Below are 24,364 nucleotides of genomic sequence, written 5' to 3'. Positions count from 1 at the left end.
TCACAGAATTATTTTTTTTATGAGTCATTTAGTACCTGTATGTAGTGACCAAGGTTATAAATTATATAGGACTGTAGACAAGACCTGCAGCTTGCATAAATAGCCAAATAATTCAGGATCATGGTAGGAATGACATAATCATGATGTCACTATGAAGTCAGAAAATGATGTCATATACTGTAGAAATGCATTCACTTTTGTTAAAAGTCACATTATGGTTACGATCAACAGCCTATTAAGATGAACCAATCATTCATCATATGTTGTAAATGACATCATGATGATGTCTTCACAAAATGTCACCATAACAATATTGGAGCATTGCCCAATTGCTGGAGATCAAATATAAAAACGCTGAAAGTGCTGAATTGGTAGTGCTGTGCAACACAGTAAGACTTGAGGGCACTGAGGTTTTGCAATGGTTATGGAATCATTTTGCTTTAATACAGTGTAAATCCAGGGTTCGAATAAGTCATTTTCTTTAGTGTTGACTTTCGATTGTTATTCAAGATATATTACATTGAGAAAAAGAGTAACACTTTTATAAACTAAATTTATCTTTAACAAAGATTAGTGGTGCACAAAAAGTCAGCAGAAACATTACATATTATATCATCACATGCAAGACTTATATATCCCAACATCAAAGAAAGTATCATTCTACCCTCACCTTCCTGCCTCTCAACCCTCAGACAAATCTTAGTAGGATATGTCAACTCGTCTGGCTGAACAGGTTATACACCATAACAAAAAGTTAAGAGGAGAGCCATCAAAACAGAGTCACACATAGCCAAAGTGTTCATTGTCCCCCAAGTCGGTCTTTCAGTTGGTAGTTCTTTAGTTTCCACAGCAAAATCTTCAAATTCATTTGGTATCTCTCCATGAAATGTATTTTTGAAATGGTGGCTTTTGATGGTTTGGGTTTGGCAGGGGACTGTCATGTCCTGATGATTTACCTTTTCTAAGATTGAAAGATTTGAAGATCCTGAATAAGTGCATACCACTCTGCCTCTCACTGGTGTTGAAGTGTGATCATCTGAATCTAGTTCAGGGAATACTGTCTTTATACCTACTGAGGATGTTTTAGCGGACACACTTTAGTAAGATACTTAGTGTTGTCTCCACGGCAGCTCTCTGTAGTTACAGGTGATGGCACATTGAAGCACACAATACTTTCCCAGTCCTATCTCTATAATGTCTGCATTGGGCATTTTCATCATTGCACGAAATCAATCACAGAGAATGCAGGACTGACCCTCCACATGCTCTGTCTTTGGCAGTGTCTGTATCAGTATTTGTGTTTACATAACAGCACAGCTCTTAGCTTTGGTCTGCTGAAAGTGTGTTGATGCAACAGGGGACATGTCTCCTCCGCTGTGAGACATCCTCTTAGAGGCTCTGGAGGACTTCCTCCTCTTCATGCTCCTATTGTTCTTGTTGACACATGCCAGTGTGGCCACATGGAAGATGTCCTTGACGCTGTTGTCAGACTGCAGTGAGGAACACTCCAGGTAGGGGGTGCTCAGCTGCTTGGCTGTGTTGGAGCCCTGGGACAAGAAACACCAAAAGGATTAAGAGTGTGTCGAAATGATGCTCCACATTCCTAAAACTTAGTTAAGTCTTTATACTGATGATGAGAGTTAACACAAATATTTAACAAATGGATGGTCGAGGTTTTATTCTAACTGAAGTCAGGCAGAAGAGCTGTTCAAGCTTTCAATGACTTGAATAGACGGGCAGCCCTGGATTTGTCCATAGACACAATTAATCAACACAATTGATCAGCTAATGAACTTACAGGTTATGTTTGCTGTTTCAAACGTGACTTTTATTCCTCACTGCTGCATTTTATCATCTAGCTCAGTCAGTGATTAGGTTGTACTGGACACATTGTATTCAGTCTTCCCAATATTCTGGGTGCCTTATGTTAGTAATCGAAACAGCTCTCAGGATAATTCAGTCTAGTACCACAGCTCCTTTAACAGTAAACAGAGGGTTTTTGACCACATCAACAAAACATATGGATGTGTGATGGACACATTACTACCCACTCATAGAATTGACATGTTGAATTCAATTGTTTTTTTAATTCAATTGTTATAAGAAATTATGTTGTTAGTTAAAAGAAAGAAATTATCATGTAATGTAACTAAATTAACTTTAGAGTAACACAATGATTGTAAATTGTGCCAAATCAAGAAAATACTTTGGATCAACAATACACAATGAAGCTTGCCTAAATAACGTCATGGACTTAAAGATTAAACTAACAGGTTAAATGTTTTATTAACAATTAACCTGTAATCAACCACGTCACCAAAGAGCGCTTGGGTTGAATTCATTTTCAACAAACAGCCTGCTGCTGAAGAGCTGAGATGTGTAGATGCTGCCATTGAGTCTGTTTTAGAAGACATCGACAGCTCATTCATTTTGAAAGAGGAACAGAGAAACGTGATCAAGGCATTTTAGATCGAAAATATGTTTTTGCCGTCTCACCTACGGGATTCGGAAAAAGTTTAATTTATCAGCTGGCCCTGATGGTCACGAAGAAGATGGGACACAATGAAAACCCAGTGGTCATTGTGGTTTCTCCTTTGGTCACACTCATGGAGGACCAAGTGAAAGAGGCGACTGAAATGGGCATCACGGCGATGCAACTCGGTGTGTACGACGAGGTGGACATTACCAGCGTTCGTTAGCAACTCCCCTCGCATAAAATACCTGCAGTTTAAGGAGCGGACCATGTTAATAGACGCACCAGTTCCCTCGCTTGGGAACCAGTGCAAAAAAACACCTGCCGTACAGCCCCGGCACAAGGATAGGAGCAGGAACTACGACCGGATGCCGGCTGTGCTGCTTTTCTCAAATCCTTACGGACCGAACAACTTTAGTTTAACACCCCTTCGCCAGTAGCCTGGATGCCAGACAAACTTAGCCCCGCTCACAACATTTGAGGTCGGGAAGTTCGGTCTGGAGTTGCTCTGTTGGGGAGATACTATGCCCGAACAAAAGCTGTTCGGACCAATCAAATTGTCAGGGCGGGCTTTATACGATGATGGACATATGATCAACAGTAACGTTACATTTACTGTTTCTCACAAAAATGCTGATCAAGTTGGTAAATTCTCTGTATATCCTTAAATTATTTTTACAACACAGGCAAACATAATTTTTAGCTGATCTTTTTCTTTTACTTTTTCCAACGTGCGTGCAGTTGAGGTCTGTTGACAACAACTATGCATCGCTTTACATACGTCACATACTATGTTGCTCTGATTGGTTAAGGTCTATCCAGTTGAGCGAAGAGGCTTTTTTTTTTCTGGTTCGGTTGTAACACGCCCCATAATCACAGCCCAATGGAGTGGTATCAGACTCATATTCTGACTAGAATTATAAGTATGACAACGTCAGGCTTACTCAGGATATCAGCCTCCGATGTCTAGGAGTGGAGCCAGTTACAGGGACTTATATATTTTTAACAGCCATACTATTCATATTCAATAAAGCATATTTTTGTACTTTGCTCAATCCATGTACAAGTATGGACTTGTAAATCAAGTACTTTGCATACTTCCCTTTTCCAACACGCTTTTCAATTTGTTTAGCCATCATTAAAAGATGGAAGTTCTTAGTTAACAGAAGTATGACTTTCCATTCGTCTATCGGATTTTCCACTGTCTGTATTGATCAAACCTGACTCTTTAGACCATTTCATCAGATTCAGCCGAGCTGCATGATTCATAAGTCGTCCCTTGATCACCACTGGCTTTTGTCTTCTTTCTTTTGAAAGCCACTTTCTGCCACTACATGCCCCCATCATCCCAACCTTCATCCTCACTTCCATAAGTGAAGTTTACTACATTCACAATACAGCTGTTTGTAGTTACCGGATTTATCACTCCACTTACACCTACCCAAACTCTCTCAACCACCATTTTTTGTGCCCCAAGCGTTTCATGGCAGCTCATATTTCATACAGATAATGAAAAGAAATTACTCTGGCTCAATTAGAAAAAAATTATGTTAACCTCACAAATACAAGTATTTTAAGTTAAATGAATATAAAAAATAATACTAAGTGAACAAGCCACCTTGTTTACTCTTTTGAAGTAATAGGTTAAACACATGCTGAGTACACCTGTGTCACGTGTGTCTACTGTGTGGAAGTGTGGAAGATATTTACCTACCTGGTCATATGATACTGGACTGTGTCTGCTGTGAGACCTGGTAAAGAGGTCTGTTCTGAGGTCGGACTTACAGCCTACCAGCAGCATCTTGGTGTTAGGGCAGAACTCCTCGATCTCTCCTCTCCACTACACAGAGAGAACAAAGACCAGGAGAGGATAGATAATCATGTAACCATGATGGACAACTGACTTTGGTGTGAATAATTAGTAAACACAACATCAAGTAAAATAAGAGTCATCAAGAGATGACATGCTCCCCTGGCACCCGAAAACATTAGTGAGCAGATCAGTCTTTTGAAGTGTTATTATTTCCCACACATGAAAATCGAATTTGATTGGCTGAATAGGAAAGGGAAAGGGGAAAAGGGTACAAATCAAAGTTTATTATTTATTTAAAAAACACAAAACAAAAATTTTGATTAAAAGAAACCCCAATGTGAAAGAGCACTACTTCTATGTCCAATGACCACAACTGTTAAGTCTCATGTAAAAGAAAAATCCTAATAGTCTGCAAGTTATTTAACTACAAGAGGGAGGACCACCCTTACACTCACCTTCTTAAGCACGTTGTCTAATGTCTCTGGTCTGCTGATGTCAAAGCAAATGAGGACTGCGTCAGCATCCGGGTAGGATAGGGGACGCACGTTGTCATAGTAAGAAGAACCTTTAATTACAGAAATATTCACACATTAATTTTCCATTATATAAGGCAATGATAAAATGTATTATATATGAATCAGAGTTTCATTCAAAAGCTCACTACAGCTAGTTTACTAAATGTGGCTGTTTCCTTATATTTATCTCTTTATCATTGTTATTATTTTATTATGTTTACTATTATTATGATGATCCTTATTAAAGTGATACCATTATTATTTAGATTTATTTCAGAATTGTAGGCCCATAAGTACAATGAAAAATGGTAGCATTTAGCATGAGAGGATACTGTACTAAAAATAAACACCTATCACAGGATAAAGCTGAGTCTGAAGTATGTTTGCCCATATTGGCCACATAAACCAACATGATCAATGTGAAGTAGGTGAAACGTGTAGGCCTATCCACTGTGTACAAGTAGTAGCCCAGTCAAAGTACAGTCTGCTCTCTGCTGCAAAAGTCAGACATCAAGTCCAGCATCCAATCCTGCAGGGGAAAGCAGCACACTTTGCTCCACAGTGAAACAATATGTTTTTCGCACCAAAACATGGCTAGAATTACAGCAGCGTACATTCCAACAGAGGATCTAAACACTCCACCCTCCCTCCCCTTTAAACAAAACCCTAGTGTATTACTTCATTTATGAATCTACAGCCCTGTAACCTTAATGCCACCTTTGGCAAAGTGGTAAATGGATACCTGAAGCTGGAATTAGATAGGTGTATGTAGCATACAACTCAATCTCGATGGGACCTCTCCCTTTAGGAGAGGCGTGGTCTAGTGGCAGAAACTTGGACTATGGGCAGAGAAGGTCTCTGGTTCGTCTCTGGTTCGACTCCACGGAGAGACAACAAAAGACGAACCTGGATTGATCTGTCCAAAAATCCAAGAGTCTCCCTACCCTGTCTACTGCCCCTGAGCAAGGCACCTTACTCCCCCAACATCTTCTCCCGAGCGCCTTACATGGTCGCTCATTGCTCTGTGTGTCCTGCACCAGATGGGTCAAAAGCAGAGGTTAAATTTCCCTACCTGCATGAGTGTGCCTTTGCATGTCTGTGCATGTGTTTGGGACTAATAAATGCATCTTAATTAAAAAAAATCTGGAAGCCTGTTTGGTCATTCAAACAAAGAGAGACTTCAGCATTACATAAATATTGAAAACAATCACACACACACCTTTGTATTTTTAATGATAAAATACTTCATAAGTTCTGCCGAGTTTGGTGTTTCTACTGTCCGCCTTCTTAAAACTCGCTTCTTATAAACAAAAGATGAAAAATTAATCAGCTTTAATATCTTAGTTTTAAAACACTCTGTAAAACACAACTCGGTAGAAAATGAGCTGAACTTTTGTCTGACAAAATAATGGATATGCATTCTTGGACTTGAGTCAATGTTTTATTCACTTATGTACAGACCCAGAGGGATTGTGTAACCAGGTGTAAGAAACACTTAATTTAATACCGTAAAAGAAGAGAGACTGTTTGCTTTGATTATCTTATTTGTTTTGAATGCACTGCTCAACTCGCATGGTCCCACGTGGGGTACCTAGTTCTCAGCAGCCAATCAGAAGCTACGCAGGCCACGCTCAGCTTGTCGGCTCGGAGAGGAAGTGCAGTCGCGTTGTTCTTCCGGTTTTTTTTTCGGATCTCGGCCCGGGAAGCGAGGGCAGCTGTGTGTTAAGGAGAAGAGGAAAACTAGAGAAAAAAAACCCAGAGTGAAACCTGTGAAAAAGGAAAAAAAGAGTCGGAGCACTTACCCAGTGGAGGTCTGGAGCCAAGTGGCTGAATGAAGGAGAGTTACGTCGGTAAGACGTGTTAATTATCCGATGAAAAGATAGCTTGACGCTTACCGTCGGTGTCCATGCTAATGCTAGCTCTGTGCTTAGCAGGCTAACTGCTTGCCTGTCCTCCGGAGAGCTGCTACGAGGTTTGGCATTGGCATGCTCCACCTTGATACACAGAGCAACGGTGAGAAATTTGCTCTTTAGCTGCTCTGGTGCTATTTTCCTGTTGTGTTCCGTGTACTGAAAGAAAGCAGTGGTGATATTTGGGAAAAAAGAGTAATTTGATATGTTGTGAATGTGATGAATATAAAACAATAGTTTATTTTGTATTGTGCAATTTATTGAAGACATTTATGTTATTCCAACTGAGTTTAAAGCAATTAGAGGGTAGTTTTTGGTGCAGATCTCGGACATGAATAGGCCTATAGTGTAAGAGTGAACTAAGCACAATTCTTTAATACCTCTGAGTCTACCTCAAAATGTGTACTGTTATGTTATTTGCACATGGTTCAGATGGTTATAATTAATGGTTTTGTATGTTAATGGTTACTTGCCATAAGTATTATTTAAACTGTTCACATGAACAGGTAAATGTGTGAGCACTTTAATATTTAGTTCTCATGAATGATACACTAAAGACTGAACGTTGCACAACAAAGATAGAGATTTGAGAATTGAATAGAGATGAAGATTTGTCAGAATAAGATGTAATTGTGTGCATCTTTTGACATCTGATATCCCTAATGATGCATCTGAGAATGGATAGTGTTGAATGTATTGTGTGACCCTGTCTACAGGTCAGGTTTTTTTAGAGGACTGAGAGTCTGAGGTTCAGGACAACTTCCTGCTGTGAAAGATGGCGAGCCAACTACCCTGATTGAAGATTAGCACCGAGGAGATATTCATGTACACACTCATTCACACAAATAATACACTCACATTACACTACAAGGAACCTTGGAATCAGGTGAACTTTCAACAACTCCTTTTATTTTAAGGGCCCCAACAGACATTTTTGTTTTAAGTGTGCACACTATTTTTTTATTTTTCTTACTGTTTGGTATAATATTTTGCATTTTGTACGAACCAGACAAATTAATTTGTTCACTGTAAAATATAAGAGTGGCTACTCAATTGTTACTCTTGTGTCTGCCTCATTGTTGTTGCTCAGTATCGTGGCTCCTCTCGAATTTGGTCTCTTCTGATTCTGGTCCTGGTCTTATTGTTAGTCCAACTTATATTATACTGTAATTCACTTTTACACTCCTAAAATTGGTTACAGAAGTGGCGAGCTAGCCAGGAGCCATTTGATTTGAGCATCAATATTGAAGTAATGACCAGTATGGATTTCATACAAAAGTCTGGTGTCAAAATTCCAAATGCAGTTACTGTCAGTGGAATTACTCAGGTAGCTGAACAAGATGAACAAGTGATTGGTAAAATTGAGAGAATCCTTTTGGTTGATGATTCACAGTCCGAGTTCTTTCAAAACCTGATCGTTGAGTATGCTAGCGGTTCAGCCTTTGAAGGTTTAGAACCTCACTTACCGTACATGTGCATAGCACGAGATGACCCCACTGTTGTCTATGAAGTAAAAACACTCAGTAGCGTGTACGCTACCAAGGTTGGAAGTAATGTTACCAAGACATACTTAGCTGAGCTCAAGCAACTAGCTAAGATGAGTGGCAAAGACTATTGCGTGGTGTTGAAGGAAATGATGTCTCAGATCGGGGAAGATGTTGAAACTATGCAGCCCACAACTGAAGAATCCTCCCCCACACATGTTGAGACCACTGTCGTATCCCCACCCACTCATCAAGAGCAACAGTCTTACACCTCATTTCCAGATGTCACACCAAGCAGCAACGGTGCCACTGACCATGTTCCCCTCACCAATGGAAAGAGAGCACCGTCCCTATCAGTAAGTGACTTGAACCCACCGGACATCCAGAGGGTCGTGGTCGAGCATATTGTGCGGAGGCAAGACGTTGTCCCACACATCCAATCCCAAGTGAGACTCCGCTCCTTCTCTGGCAAGATTCCCAGACCTAATCATGAAACTGATTATGACACATGGCGCATAGACATTGAGTTGCTCCAGAATGATCCTAGCATGTCTCCTCTGCAAATATCCAGAAAAATCCATGAAAGCTTGCTCCCACCAGCAGCTGATGTACTTACGGCCTGAGTCACCGCCTGCAGCCTACCTACAGCTCCTAGACTCAGCCTTCGGTACTGTGGAAGATGGAGAGGAGCTCTTTGCTCAATTCCTGAACACCCTCCAAGACCCAGGTGAGAAATCATCCACTTACCTTCATCGGCTCCAGTTAGCCTTGAACAGAGCAACAAAAAGGGGGGGAGTTACACATGAAGAAGTAGACAAACATCTTACTAAGCAGTTCTGCAGGGGGTGTTGGGATAACACCTTGCTCAGCGCCCTGCAACTGGAGCAAAAGAAGAGCAGCCCACCCTCATTCTCAGACCTCTTGCTAATGATTCGCTCCGAAGAAGATCGACAGCAAGCAAAATCCTGTCGTATGAAAAAACATATTGGCATCACAAAGCAAAGAGCTCAGGTGCAGTTCCATGGCGCATATGTTTGTGAACCAGAGGAGAAAGATGAGAGCAGTATCAGTGCTATTGAGGATCTGAGAAAGCAAGTGGCAAGTCTGCAAAGCCAACTAACTACATACATGTCACAGAAAAACACCAAAGGAGCTAGCAGCAAGGGATCTGCAGGGAAGCAACAGAGCAGGATGTCAAAGCCAAATGATACAGACATGCAAAGACAAATCAAAAAGAAACAGACATACAAACCCAAGCCCTGGTACTGTTTTAACTGCGGCGAAGATGGGCACATTGCCCCCTGCTGCACCGACCCCGCAAACCCCGACCTAGTGGCAGAAAAGAAGAGGCAGTTGGAAAAAAAACAGCGCCAGTGGGAAGCTCAAAATGATTCAAACTTACCTTTAAACGACTAACAGTTCCTGTTGTGGGACAAACAGGGGCTGAGGAGAGTCAACAACGTCCCTCAGACGTAAACAAGGAAGACAAAACCCCTACTGAGATCAACAAAGACATTACACATACAGAGAACATTAAAGCTCAAACATGTTCCAGCTTACATCACCCAACGCAGGACCAACCGTTTAGACTCCCCAAACGGATGGTTGGCATCAAGAGCACAGCCCAAGTGACTGTGAGAGGTGAAGAGGTCAACTGCCTTCTTGATTCAGGCTCACAAGTTACCACTGTACCTGAGTCATTTTACAAGCAGCACCTTTCAGAGCAGAAGATTAAGCCGATTCATGACCTCTTAGAAGTGGAAGGTGCAAATGGCCAGCTAGTGCCTTACTTTGGCTATATAGAAATGACCATAACCTTTCCAAAAGACTTTGTAGGAGTCCCAATAGATGTAAATACACTTGCCTTAGTTGTTCCTGACACTTCACAGTCCCTCATGCTCATAGGTACTAACACTCTAGATGTACTGTTTGACATTTACTCAGAGACTGACTTAACCAATCGCCAGCCCCTCCCACACGGCTACAAAGTAGTTTTCAAGGTCATTGAGTTAAGACGGAAGCAGGCAAGCAACGACCACCAGGGGGTAGTAAATATGCAAGGCAAGACGCCTCAAGTCATTTCAGCCGGTGAAACTGTAGTGGTGGACGTGCCCGACCAATCCACCCACAGGACATTAAAGCTGTCCGGAGGCACATTAACGAGCTTCTTGATGCGGGAGTTATAAGGGAGTCAGAGTCACCATTTGCATCGCCCATAGTGGTAGTTCGGAAAAAGAAAGGCCAAGTCCGGTTGTGCATCGATTATAGGCGTCTAAACCTCCAGACTATAAAGGAGGCATACAACCTTCCAAAGCTGGAGGACACATTCTCGGCCCTAAATGGTTCTCAATGGTTCTCAGTTCTCGACCTTAAGTCGGGGTACTACCAGATCGAGGTTGAAGAGGCAGACAAACCGAAGACGGCCTTTGTGTGTCCGCTCGGATTCTGGGAATTCAACAGAATGCCTCAAGGAGTGACGAATGCCCCCAGCACGTTCCAAAGGTTAATGGAACGGTGCATGGGGGATATGCATTTGAAAGATGCGGTAGTCTTCCTTGATGACGTCATAGTTTTCTCCAGAACCCTCGAGGAGCACGAAGAAAGACTCATGAGAGTGCTAACTCGTCTCAAAGAGTTTGGGTTGAAGTTATCCCCAGAAAAATGTGTCTTCTTCCAGACATCAGTCCGTTATCTGGGTCACATAGTCTCCAGAAGTGGCGTTCAGACAGATCCTGAGAAGATTTCAGCCCTGAAGACATGGCCTGTCCCCCAGACTCTACGGGAGCTGAAATCCTTCCTCTGTTTCGCTGGGTACTACAGGAGGTTCGTTAAGGGTTACTCCAGCATCGTAAAGCCCCTCCACAGCTTAACCTCTGGCTACCCACCTCTCCACAAGAAATCAAAAGCGAAACTAACAGACATAAGACAGAAAACAAACCAATACCATGACCCAAAAGAGCCCTTCGGGGGGCGCTGGACGCCAGCTTGCCAGCAAGCCTTTGAGGCAGTCATCCAGAGCCTCACTACAGCCCCTGTACTAGCCTTCGCTGATCCCCGGAAACCCTATATACTGCACACCGACGCCAGTACCACCGGGCTCGGTGCTGTGCTATATCAGGAGCAAGAGAGCCAACTCAGAGTCATAGGCCACGCCAGTAGGGGGCTGTCAAGAAGCGAGAGCCGCTATCCAGCGCACAAACTAGAGTTCCTGGCGCTCAAGTGGTCGGTCACCGAAAAGTTCAGCGACTATCTGTACGGCAACCAGTTCACCGTTGTAACGGATAGTAATCCGCTAACTTACATCCTGACAACGGCCAAACTTGACGCGACCAGCTATAGGTGGCTAGCAGCACTATCCACATTCTCCTTCAAACTCCTCTATCGTCCAGGAAGGCAGAACGGAGATGCGGATGGATTATCACGCAGACCACATGGGATACTAGCAGACGATCTGAAATCACAAAAAGAGAGAGAACGTATACAGTAGTTCACACAAGATCACCTCTCTGATCCAAACAACATCAATGCAGTCGATCAGTCTGTTGTGAAAGCAATCTGTGAGAGACAGCTCACCTACAGTGTCAGTCCTGATGATGAGAGAGAGGGAGATACAGATCGTGTTGCTTTAGTGGAGGTTCTTGCTATGTACCCTAGTGCTGTTCCCGACAGCTATGGACAAGAAGAACAGTTTGGAGGTCTTCCAACCGTCCCCCATCTCACTGAAGCTGAGATAGCAGCTAAACAGAGAGCTGACCAATGTATAAAGCATGTAATCACCCAGATCGAACATGGGGACACACCACCTCCCACCTTGCGCACCCAACTTCCTGATCTCCCACTCCTCCTCCGAGAACTCAATCGTCTCGAGCTCCATAACGACATCCTGTTCAGGCGACGCAAAGTGGGGCCACAGACAACTTACCAGCTTGTTCTTCCAGCTGAGCTCCGCGACACAGTCCTCACCAGTCTGCACGACCATATGGGTCACATGGGAGTCGACTGGACACTGGACCTTGTAAGGACCAGATTCTATTGGCCAAAGATGGTCATGAGTGTGGAAAGGAAAGTGAGGACATGTGGAAGGTGCGTGCGGAGGAAGGCACGACCTGAAAGAGCAGCCCCCTTGGTCAACATTAGGACCACTCGACCTCTTGAGCTCCTCTGTATGGACTACCTGTCCCTGGAGGCTGACAAAAGTGGAACCAAGGATATACTGGTGATTACAGATCACTTCACTAAATTTCGCCATCCCAACACCGAATCAAAAGGCCCGCACAGTAGCAAAGTGTCTGTGGGAAAACTTTATGGTACACTATGGTATCCCGGAGAAGTTACATAGTGACCAGGGTCCAGACTTCGAGTCCCGCACGATCAAGGAACTCTGTCAGGTGGCTGGAATCCACAAGGTGAGGACAACCCCATACCATCCTAGGGGCAACCCCGTGGAACGATTTAATCGTACCCTGCTTGATATGTTGGGCACTCTCCAAAATCAAGACAAGTCCAGTTGGCGTGATCATGTGAGACCCCTGGTTCATGCCTACAATTGCACCAGGAACGAGGTGACTGGCTTCACCCCGTACGAACTGATGTTCGGGCGCCAACCTCGCCTGCCAGTTGATCTTGCCTTCAAGTTGCCAGTACCAGAGGGTCAACATTCATCTCACTCTGATTATGTGCAAAACCTCAAGGCACGTCTCAAGGAGAGCTACAAGATAGCCATGGAGAAGGCTGCAAAGATCGCTCTCAAGAACAAAACAAGGTTTGATAAACATGTTACCGTCTCAGACCTGGAACCTGGAGATCGAGTATTGGTCAGGAATGTCCGCATCCGGGGAAAACACAAGATCTCAGACAAATGGGAACCCACTGTCCATGTGGTGGTGAGAAGAGCAGGCACTCTCCCTGTATACACTGTTAAACCTGAAAACGCGGATGGTCCCCTAAGGACGCTACACAGGGACCTGTTGCTGCCGTGCGGGTACCTACCTGCGGAGGAAAATAGTGAGCCTGTGCAAAAGCCGGTACAATGCAGGCCAGGAACTCGTGCAAACCCTGCTGTAGAGGAAGAAAATTCCTCAGATGAAGAGGATGATGCACTCATTCCTGTTTGGTTAAGTTCCCCTGTCCCCATGGTCAGTGAGATTCCTGTGTACCCGGATCTGTCCATGACCGATGTCCAAGACACTCGGCATACTGAACCTGCAGGCATTCGTCCTGTCGAGAGTCCTGTAAATGCTCAAAATGATGACAATCCACCTGAATTTGACAATCCAACCGATCTTGACACCCAGCCCGATTTTGACAATTTACCTGATATGTCCAATAGTACTTCAGATGGTCCTTTGATGTCCATCAAGTTTAACTCTCATCAGAGTGATACTGAGTACTTATCCGCCGATAGAGTCACACCAACCGAGCAAGCCAATGAACCAGCCTTGATTCAAAATGACTTGTTTGAGGATGATAATCCAGATGTCCAAGGAGAACAACTTCCAGTTCAGGATGGTTTTAAAGGAGCAGAACTTGAGGAAGGAAACGATGGAACAATCCCAATGGATACAGAGGAGAACACAGATACAAATGATTCTGTCAGGAGATCTGAAAGAAATCGTCAACCACCACGACGGCTTGATTATACAGAGCTAGGAAATCCTTTGATCACAGCAGTGAAATCATTCTTTCAAGGACTGTCCACAGCTTGGGATGAAGTCATGAGAGAAGACCCTGTCCAACCCCCTGCCCTGACCCCTCGAATAATTTGCCTTTAACTGTATACTATGCACAGGGACGTGCATAAGTTCAGGAGGGGAGGGTGTAACCAGGTGTAAGAAACACTGTTAATTTAATACCGTAAAAGAAGAGAGACTGTTTGCTTTGATTATCTTATTTGTTTTGAATGCACCGCTCAACTCGCATGGTCCCACGTGGGGTACCTAGTTCTCAGCAGCCAATCAGAAGCTACGCAGGCCACGCTCAGCTTGTCGGCTCGGAGAGGAAGTGCAGTCGCGTTGTTCTTCCGGGTTTTTTTTCGGATCTCGGCCCGGGAAGCGAGGGCAGCTGTGTGTTAAGGAGAAGAGGAAAACCACAGAAAAAAACCCAGAGTGAAACCTGTGAAAAAGGAAAAAAAGAGTCGGAGCACTTACCCAGTGGAGGTCTGGAGCCAAGTGGCTGAATGAAGGAGTTACGTCGGTAGGACGTGTTAATTATCCGATGAAAAGATAGCTTGACGCTTACCGTCGGTGTCCATGCTAATGCTAGCTCTGTGCTTAGCAGGCTAACTGCTTGCCTGTCCTCCGGAGAGCTGCTACGAGGTTTGGCATCGGTATGCTCCAACTTGATACACAGAGCAACGGTGAGAAATTTGCTCTTTAGCTGCTCTGGTGCTATTTTCCTGTTGTTTTCCGTGTGCTGAAAGAAAGCAGCGGTGATATTTGGGAAAAAAAAGTAATTTGATATGTTGTGAATGTGATGAATATAAAACAATAGTTTATTTTGTATTGTGCAATTTATTGAAGACATTTATGTTATTCCAACTGAGTTTAAAGCAATTAGAGGGTAGTTTTTGGTGCAGATCTCGGACATGAATAGGCCTATAGTGTAAGAGTGAACTAAGCACAATTCTTTAATACCTCTGAGTCTACCTCAAAATGTGTACTGTTATGTTATTTGCACATGGTTCAGATGGTTATAATTAATGGTTTTGTATGTTAATGGTTACTTGCCATAAGTATTATTTAAACTGTTCACATGAACAGGTAAATGTGTGAGCACTTTAATATTTAGTTCTCATGAATGATACACTAAAGATTGAACGTTGTACAACAAAGATAGAGATTTGAGAATTGAATAGAGATGAAGATTTGTCAGAATAAGATGTAATTGTGTGCATCTTTTGACATCTGATATCCCTAATGATGCATCTGAGAATGGATAGTGTTGAATGTATTGTGTGACCCTGTCTACAGGTCAGGTTTTTTAGAGGACTGAGAGTCTGAGGTTCAGGACAACTTCCTGCTGTGAAAGATGGCGAGCCAACTACCCTGATTGAAGATTAGCACCGAGGAGATATTCACGTACACACTCATTCACACAAATAATACACTCACATTACACTACAAGGAACCTTGGAATCAGGTGAACTTTCAACAACTCCTTTTATTTTAAGGGCCCCAACAGACATTTTTGTTTTAAGTGTGCACACTATTTTTTTATTTTTCTTACTGTTTGGTATAATATTTTGCATTTTGTACGAACCAGACAAATTACTTTGTTCACTGTAAAATATAAGAGTGGCTACTCAATTGTTACTCTTGTGTCTGCCTCATTGTTGTTGCTCAGTATCGTGGCTCCTCTCAAATTTGGTCTCTTCTGATTCTGGTCCTGGTCTTATTGTTAGTCCAACTTATATTATACTGTAATTCACTTTTACACTCCTAAAATTGGTTACAATTGCATACAGGTGTAATGAAAGCCAAAAAGCCACATCACACACAGGAATTTGAGACATGAATCTGTGGTAAAACATATGCTAATCATAGTTTGTACTCTTTTGCAGTAAATCTTGACTCAAAGAGTCAATTGTCACCGCCAGTTAATCTCAAACCTTCCCCCTCTTAGCTGCACCAGGCATACCTCGTCACCAAAATACCAAATGTGCATCGTCACACTCCCTGCACCATGTCTCCTTTATGGCCCTATGTTTCTATTGACTAGTGCAGGGGTAGGCAACCTTTACTATCGAAAGAGCCATTTCGCCCCCTCTTCCCCCAAATTAAATCTGTCTGGAGCCGCACAACATATTTGATAACACAGGTTATAAAGTTATATAGTTATATATATAGTTATAAAATATATATAAAAACTATAGTTTGTTGCATTTATTAAATAATAGAACAACAATAAAAAAAAACTGTTGCCATTTAACTGCTATTTTTACCTGTTACAAACTCACCAAACTCTTATGAATTGGAGAACAAAATACATGTGTGGGCCTACTTTGGAATAAATTAAAAACAGAACTCAGCTTTTTTTGCTCATCTCCAGCTTGGTACTTTTCAGCAGATGCTGTGTGCTAGCTCTGGAAATATCTTACAACATTACATTTCTTATTGTTTGCTAATTCCTCGCCACATATCAAACATACATGTAAGACAGAATTGGTGGCAGTGAAAGCAAAGTAATCTGTCCACGCAGAATTAAACTCTATTTCCCTCCCAGACTTTTCTTTGCTGGGATTTATCCATGATTAGTTTACCGAGGCTGGGGGTCGGAACTATAGATTAGCGGCATATTTTAGTTGCTGAAATATTAAAACAAAACGTGAGAGCAGATCAGACTGGAGGCCGACACAGAAACTGCAGATCGGTACAAACCGTCTCCAGCTTCTGCTCTGATCAAGAAACTTAGGCGCTGATCTCTGATCAGCTGAGACCAGAGAAACTCGTTGTTTTCACTGTTTCCACTGTTTAGAAGCAGCCTGTCAGTCACTCTCAATGTGTCTCTCTGAGCGAGTGAGCGGGGCTCAGGGTGGGGGGCGGAGCCCAGGCTCTGTGTGTTTGTCGGCTATCTCGGAGCGGGTACACACAAATACACGCACACACACACACACACACACACACATTCAGCCGCTCCTGGTATTTCATGATGGCCTGATACGATGATTATTTAAAAAATTAACATGAACGTGAAATTCACTCACGTTCATCATATGAAAGAACTGATTCGTTAAGTTCACCGTTCGTGAAAAATATGCGCAACACGCAATGCACAGGGAGCCACTGCAGAGGTGCTGAAGAGCCGCATGCGGCTCCGGAGTCGCAGGTTGCCGACCGCTGGACTAGTGGTGAATGGCAACTACATGATGTCATGATATGAAATGTTAGAGCTGCCCTACAATCAAGGATAAATTGTTCATAGGTACATCCAAGAGGCTTCCTCAATTCAGTTCACAGGTTGTATTCAGTAAATTAGTATTCAAACGTAGTCACATGTTACTAATCTTGTTACCAGGGTTTACTGCATTTCCCATTTTGACTACATTTTTAGTTACTTATAGTGTTTGTGAGTCGATAAATTCTGCATTTAGTTTTGTGCAAATTGAACAGTATCAACAACATCAACCCTAGGAAGATCTCAAAAAAGTTGGTTTAGAATGTTTTGTGAATAAGAAAAAACAATTCCAAGCAAAAATAGTATATATAATGAGATTCAGCTCAATTCAGGGAATGTATCCTTTGCATGCATGACCCCAAGCCCACTTTGGCTTGGACCCTACAAACCTCATTCAAAGTAGTAAGTTAATTTCATCTCTGAAAGCACAAGGCTTAAGTGCTTCAGTCAGTCTGCTGTAGTATATGGTATTAGTATATAAAAACACTGTGAAATGGTCTTGAATTTGCTGCAGACCAGAGGAGGAACATTTTAAAGAAGACAGGAGCCCCTAAAAAGGAGTAGCCTGCAGAGGAGCTTGCTCTCAAAATGGTGCTCTTGAGTGACTGGGGGTCCCTCAAGTCATCAGGTAATGCCAAAGGAGTTTTGCCTGAACATGCTGCCCTCCTACGAGACACACTCATCATCCACCCAGCAAGCTCGCTGGGATCTTCTACACACGGTGATGACATTTTACAAAGAAACTGATCCATCAGTAGGACTAGGGGGCAATGGATTGGAGTTCTCCCTTCCTCCCATGACATTTATTATGGTCACATTTCACAGAGGACATGTATGAGATCATTGTAGATACAAAAATAAAAATGTCAACTTTAGGGCATTAAACCAAGAACCAGCATCATAGTCCATAATCAATCTATTCATCAGGATTTGTTTCTTAGGTTGTTATGTCTCATATCATGTTATTAAAATGTTGTCAGTATGTGACGGTGATTAGCTCTGCATTACAACTTAACAGATTAGAACTGTTTCTAGTTTAGTAAGATAATAAAATAAACATCAAACTCAGAATTTGTTTTTATTATTGTTGTAGTTTGTAAATAATGTTAAAAGGTAAAGAAGCAGTACGTAATCAGTTTAATTAGTCCATCTACTTAAATTGTCCCTAGTGTTGACTAGTTATCCATGAGACCTCTGTGGTGAAGTTTCCAATGTTTTGTGTGTAAATGGAGAATATGTTGTTTCTCTTAAAATTCAATGAGTAACAAACACTTTAAACTCCTACGTACACTTGTACCCCTTCTGAAGATACCATGACCTGGATGATTGAGAATCTTCAAAGATAATCTGTTTAAAAGCTAAAGTTAAGGCTAAATTACATTATCCCAGGGTAATAATTACCTGATACCTGATTGTGTTCATTGTGTTTAGAACATTGACTCTGCTCATGTGTAGGGATGGGTATCGTTAGGTTTTTATCCGATACCGGTGCTTAACCGATACTTTTAAAACGATACCGGTGCCTAAACGGTGCCTGAACCGATATTTAAAAATGTCGCTTGACGACATTTAAGAATGGCTTTCTTTTCTTATCCCAAATATATGAACTTTTTAAAGTAGATTATAAATATAAATAAATACAAAACCCTTTTTAACTTAAAACTATAAATAATATATGAACTGTTAACTAAAGTTTACACTTTACTTAAATAAATAAAAATATATACAATACACTCGTGACTCTGACTTCGGTGCCTGAGCTTACTGAAGAGTGAGGACGGCTTTTCCATCACTTGGAGACCCCCGTGTCTCCGCGGCTGGGGCTGTCGCGGGCAAGGCATCGGCCAGTCTTCGTCTCCCCAAAATGCAGACGCTTTTGTGAAACCTTTCTCGGCGTGGTCTTCGTTCCTCCCGCCCCCAGTCTTTCCAAGCCGACCCAGAGCCGGTCGCGGCGCACCGCCACGGAGGAAATGTGCCCGGCGGGGGCCAGCCAGCGCCGGGGAGAGGTCTGGCGAGAAGATCCTCCCACACCTGCACGGAAGCCCTGACGCACGCGTTGCGGAGACTAGAGTTTGTCCACCGACAGCGCGCCCGACTCATGCGGGGGCCCGACGGGAGGCGCCCCTTCCCGTGAAGGAAGGAGTAGAAGTGTGAGGAGGCGAGAGGAACGAGGACCTCAGTTCAATTGGCTCAGGCACCGAAATGAAGCACCGAAATCTGCGCTGCATTTCGGTCCGGGTTGGTACCGGTTGTATTGGAACCGGTGCCATATTGGAACCGGTTCTCGGTACCCAACCCTAGTCATGTGTCAGCTTCTGTCTTCCAGTTTCTCACTGTGTCAGGTTCTTTTACCAGTTCATATATGTGCAGAATGCCTGTTCAATCAATGTTCGTTAATGCATTCCTGAGTAATGCAAAAGTAGTGTGTATGTTATTAGTAAGTATAAGTTATAAACTCAGAGTGAACCTTTGTTTGGCCTCTGCTCTGGCTAACTGCCATCTCCTCAGGAGCAGCAGTGTCTGATATGCATCAACAAACAAATATCCTAAGTTCTCTTAAACATTTTCCCCACACTGTTGCAGACACCCTGACTGTTAATCAGTTTCTTTATTCTTGGAATTTACCTCAATGTGAAATGTAACCCTCCACATTTTTTCAGTTATGAAAGATTTGCAGATCTTTTAGAGCTGGTTTCTTATGTTAAGCAAACAGAATTAAGCAAACAAAATGTTTCTGCCATCCTTCAGGAGCTGTGGTATGAAGGTTTTTCCATGGGAACCTTTTGAGAGAGAGCAGATGCTGAATCTTCATACAGATTTCCAAAGCTACAAATTAAGGAGTACAATATCTGTTACTATTTGACAAATGTGTATTATTGAAGTATTGATTTATCTAGTACTATTTTTTCATAATTTATAAATAATCAACAATTTTCTCTATTTGTTATTGTTATTATTTTCAGAGTTGTTTACTCTTAAAAACATTGTATCGAACTATAAAAGTATTACTTATAGTTTTGACAACTTTAGTCAGAGCACTTTGAATTCCATTTGGAATAACATTCAGAATAGACGATTAACATATGGTTGAGAACCACTGCACAAGTGTGATTCAGTCCTTCAGTCATCTCCAGCTTTTCAAACAGGGAGCGGGAAACACAATCTGAAATCTGAGACTGAGGGGTGGGTGGACGGCCTGTTGAGAAGCAGGGGTGTAAGCTGTAATTTATCCAACACAAGTGAGTTCCACAGAAAGACTATGACGCTGTCTGTCTGGAATGTAGGCAAAGTGCTGGATTGAAGCTGAGAGTCAGATTTCACTGTAGCCAACATATTAAATGCTCCCACCAGGCCCCTCCCTCATCATGCACTCACATCTATCCAGTGCCAGGGAATCATTGCTGCCATTAAAATGAAGAACTTTTCTACAAAGTATCTTTGATACAAGGAATCCTAAACATTACTCGATCCTATCATGAGTAGTTTTCTTTTCAGGGAGTGAAAACTCAGTCCAACAGTCCACAACCTGGGGGGAATTGCCTCTATTAGACCTTCTGGGAGGGGACCAGGCAGAACCATACACCCTTAAGTCCCTATAAAAACAGTAAACAATGTGTTCAGTACTGAACATCAATGTAGATATGATTTCGGTATAATGTCCATTATGCTCTTTATGCCCTCCATGTCACCATTTGCTAATTTGTATCCTCTGAATGATGATTCTGATATAAAGCAGATTAATGATTAAATATGAGAGGAGTTAACTGTGCTGTTTTACTGAAAAAACTCTTGTTTTACAGTTGGTACTGAAACTCAGGTCTAGTTCCACAGCAGTCACAATCTTAGTCCTTATCCTAACCATACTCCCAGGTTCAGCCCTAAAATAGGTAATCGGCCACCCTGGCATCATTTTGTGATACATCTTTATTAAAAAAAAGGTCTTTATTTAGGTCTGGAAAGTATTGTTGAATCTTATAAATAATGTCAATGTAATCCTCTAATGTACTGTAATGTATTTTAATGCTTTGGTATACTAAACTAGTTCACTGTTTAAACAAAAGAAATACTCCTTTAAACTCTGAGCTTCTGAGGAAAAAACTATTTCCTGGGCAAGTCATATTTGAATATTCCAGAGCCAAACTCCACCCACCGCATTCTGAAAACTGTTAAAAACGTTGCTCACTTTACAGACTTTTCCCCTCCAGCATCCTCCTAAAGTGGGCATTAGTGTGGTGGAGGACAGCTTCACTTGTGCCTGAAGCTGGAGCTCTCTGAGCCCAGACAATGCAAGTTAATGAAAGGACAGCGGCAGAGTGGTGTAACGTAACTTTAGTTAAAAGTCTAAAGTTAGCTGTTTTAAAGCTATCAAATGAATGTGAATATTTGTGTAGCTATTATAAAACAATGTCACACAAATCAAGAGCAACACACATGCCATCCCTACCAATAATGCCATTTACCCAGGTGTGTGTGCTGCAGCAGCCTTTCAACCTGAGATCATTTGTGTTGTAGGGAGGTGCCAAGGGTAATGCTACGATACTGGAATAAGACTAGACCACAGTTTGTCTATAACCACTTTTTCCTCAGTCAGATAATTCACCTAACCTCATAAAGGGCGTTAACTTTAATATACATTTGATTATACCCAAACACTTGACTATGTCAGCATAGTCTGTTTAACATACTGGCTGGTGTTATGAGCTATGTTCAACCCATGAAATGCTGAATTTGTATAACCTTTGTAAGAAATGTGATTTTGAAACCACTATTAATGTGTTTCATCACAGTCATATCATTAATTTACAGTTGAAAAACAGATGTAAGTGTGCAGTAGCTCTTCGAATAAGCCAGTGTTAAGCATCCAAAACCTTAACCTCAAACAAACTATTATATTGGGTGTTTGCTTGTTTTTCTTGAGACAGAACCTAAGATATTATTACGTTATTGCAGTTGAGGTAACAATGTGTATTCAGATTGTGCTCTCTAAATAAAGACTATAATTCAAGATAAGTAAAAGATATGGAATCAGAAGACAACGATTGTGTTATAAAAACTGCTGTTGTAGGGGAGAGCGGGGTAATGTGGGACATCGGGTCATGTGAGACACCCCGTGTATCTAGGCAACGGAACACATTTGTGGTCATTTGACCATTATGTTTTCAAGCCCCTCCCATTCCCCCCTTGCCATGAAGGAGAAGTTGGTGCTGGGGCTGTGGAAAGTATGTTTTTTCACAAAAATGTGTTTTTTGCATGTAAAAGTAAATTTTCTTGCTTTGAACTTAATCAACTGTTGTGTCAAAAAAAATGTAATCAGGTAGAAAAACTTATCATACAAGTTGGTGAACTTCCAACATATAAAACCATGTGATTGATGCTTGCTGAAGATCAGCCTGAATTGCCAAGAGATGTTCTTTTTCTGGTGGCTGTGGGGTAAAGTGGGACAAACGCTGTGGGGTAAAGTGAAACACTGTCTCACTTTACCCCACCATGAAGCACAAGTTAAGTTTAGTCTTAAACATATTTTAGTGTTATATTACAATATATATGTTTTATTTTTAATGTCATAAACATTGTAGAAAAGCCATCATGCCAAGACACTATACACCAGGAAGACAACCTGGTGCCAAACACCCCTCGCAGAGATGGAGAGTGCAGCCGCTGAGGTCATGCAAGGATAGAGGTCCTTAAGAAAAGCTGGAAGGGATAGAAATATTAATAAGAATGGGGTGCAGTAGCTGAGGCAAAGAGAATATTCACAGATGAGATGGATGAGGAGCTTGCCAAACACTTGAAACAGCTAGCTGACCAGTTCCATGGCCTTGCTCCAGTTTAGTGCCTTGAACTGGCATTTGAAAACGCAGAGAAAAACAATATCCCTGTCCCTGCTGATTGGACAGAGAAACAATGTGCCGGTAAGCTAGGGTGTGCAAGAGATCACATGAATCATAATAATTATAAATGTGCTTAATTGACCAATCCCCATGATTCTGTTACTAGTTCGATATTAGTGGTTGTCAATCTAGCTGTGGGGATTATAACTATTACAACATGTGTTGTTATGGTAGTTTTAAAGGGGGTAAAGTGGGACACAAGACCGCTTTTTTTTACAACAATCATATTTTCACTGCCCTTTGTCCTGAAGACATTCTGATCATTTCCATTGCTAGAAAAAATCCTGAATTAATGGGAAATTTGTAAATTTTACTGATATATCATTTTAGCCCGCCTAGAGGGTAGCAAATGTAAAAAATGTCAAACATTACCCCGCTCTCCCCTACAGTGAAACTAAACCAGAAGATTTACAATATGAGATTTAGGCCTGCTTTACACAGTTAATATTAACATAAGTTATATCATAAATATAACATAAATGTCCTATGTCAATTTGTCCTTTAGTAATTCCCATAAAAATGAACTCAATATATTTATACTAAAGCAATTGATTAAACTAACGGTAAACGCCTACTTTGTTATGATTGTAGCTTTAATAGTAAATAAAATCAGGCTCCTAATCCTAGTTTTATCAGCGGGTCCCTTCGCTCTGTATATTCTACTGTAATACAGCAAGAAAATAGTCTGTACAAGGTGGTTTTGACATATGATTCAAAATAAATATATTTTTCCCCTTCATTACTTCTAACAGTAATGTTAATGTTGAAGAAAGCACACTTAATAAGTGATATCATTCATATATATGTGCAAATTCAAATATAAGCTGTATTTATTTACTTAGTAGATTAGTAAATTAAACGTATAACGGGTATAGCTTAACACACTAAAGAACCCAGCTAGATCTTGAGTTTACGCGTGGGCTTCTTGTTAGGACTGGACTCACTGGCGGTCCACCGCTGCTCAGTGTCGGGGAGCGCTCACCTGAGGTGTCCCACAGCCGGAGCTCCACTCTCTGCAGGTCCAGGTCAAAGCTGGCCGAGTAGTTTTCAAACACCGTGGGTACGTAGCACTGCGGAGGACAGAGACAGACAGAGAGCCAGAGTCAGGGGCAGCTCGTCACCATGGGGACACGAGCAGGACTCATCTTACCTCAGGAAAACTGTCTTTGGCGAACACGCTCAACAGCGCGCTTTTCCCGCACTGACTGTCTCCCACAACCACGAGTTTACACTGGACGGCGGAGTCTGAGTCCATCCTGACCGCAGAGAGAAGAGACAAGTCTCGTTGATGTCCGAGGAAAGAAGTCAGTCCACTGCGAGACTGGGTGTGGGTGTCTCTCTGTTTCGGGACACTCACGATCCTTTTCCAACTAGGGAGGGCGGGGC

The 24,364-nt window shown here is 42.0% G+C and overlaps 1 protein-coding gene across 1 annotated transcript; it reads right to left on the bottom strand.

The window, feature by feature from the left end:
• Window positions 1–445: 445 nt before the first annotated feature.
• LOC133967593 (rho-related GTP-binding protein RhoE-like) lies at window positions 446–24,320 on the bottom strand. The gene is made up of 5 exons (XM_062403146.1): window positions 24,129–24,320; window positions 23,961–24,048; window positions 4,742–4,851; window positions 4,188–4,313; window positions 446–1,547 (listed from the first exon to the last, which is right to left on the bottom strand). Exons 1-5 carry the CDS (start codon window positions 24,231–24,233, stop codon window positions 1,302–1,304), a joined length of 675 nt encoding a protein of 224 aa, XP_062259130.1. The 5' UTR covers window positions 24,234–24,320; the 3' UTR covers window positions 446–1,301.
• Window positions 24,321–24,364: the final 44 nt, after the last annotated feature.

Source organism: Platichthys flesus, chromosome 13 (genome assembly GCF_949316205.1).
Source record: "Platichthys flesus chromosome 13, fPlaFle2.1, whole genome shotgun sequence".
NCBI classification, from domain to species: domain Eukaryota; kingdom Metazoa; phylum Chordata; class Actinopteri; order Pleuronectiformes; family Pleuronectidae; genus Platichthys; species Platichthys flesus.
Note: the sequence above shows the minus strand (reverse complement) of the source record. Positions and strands in the feature narration are given on the sequence as shown.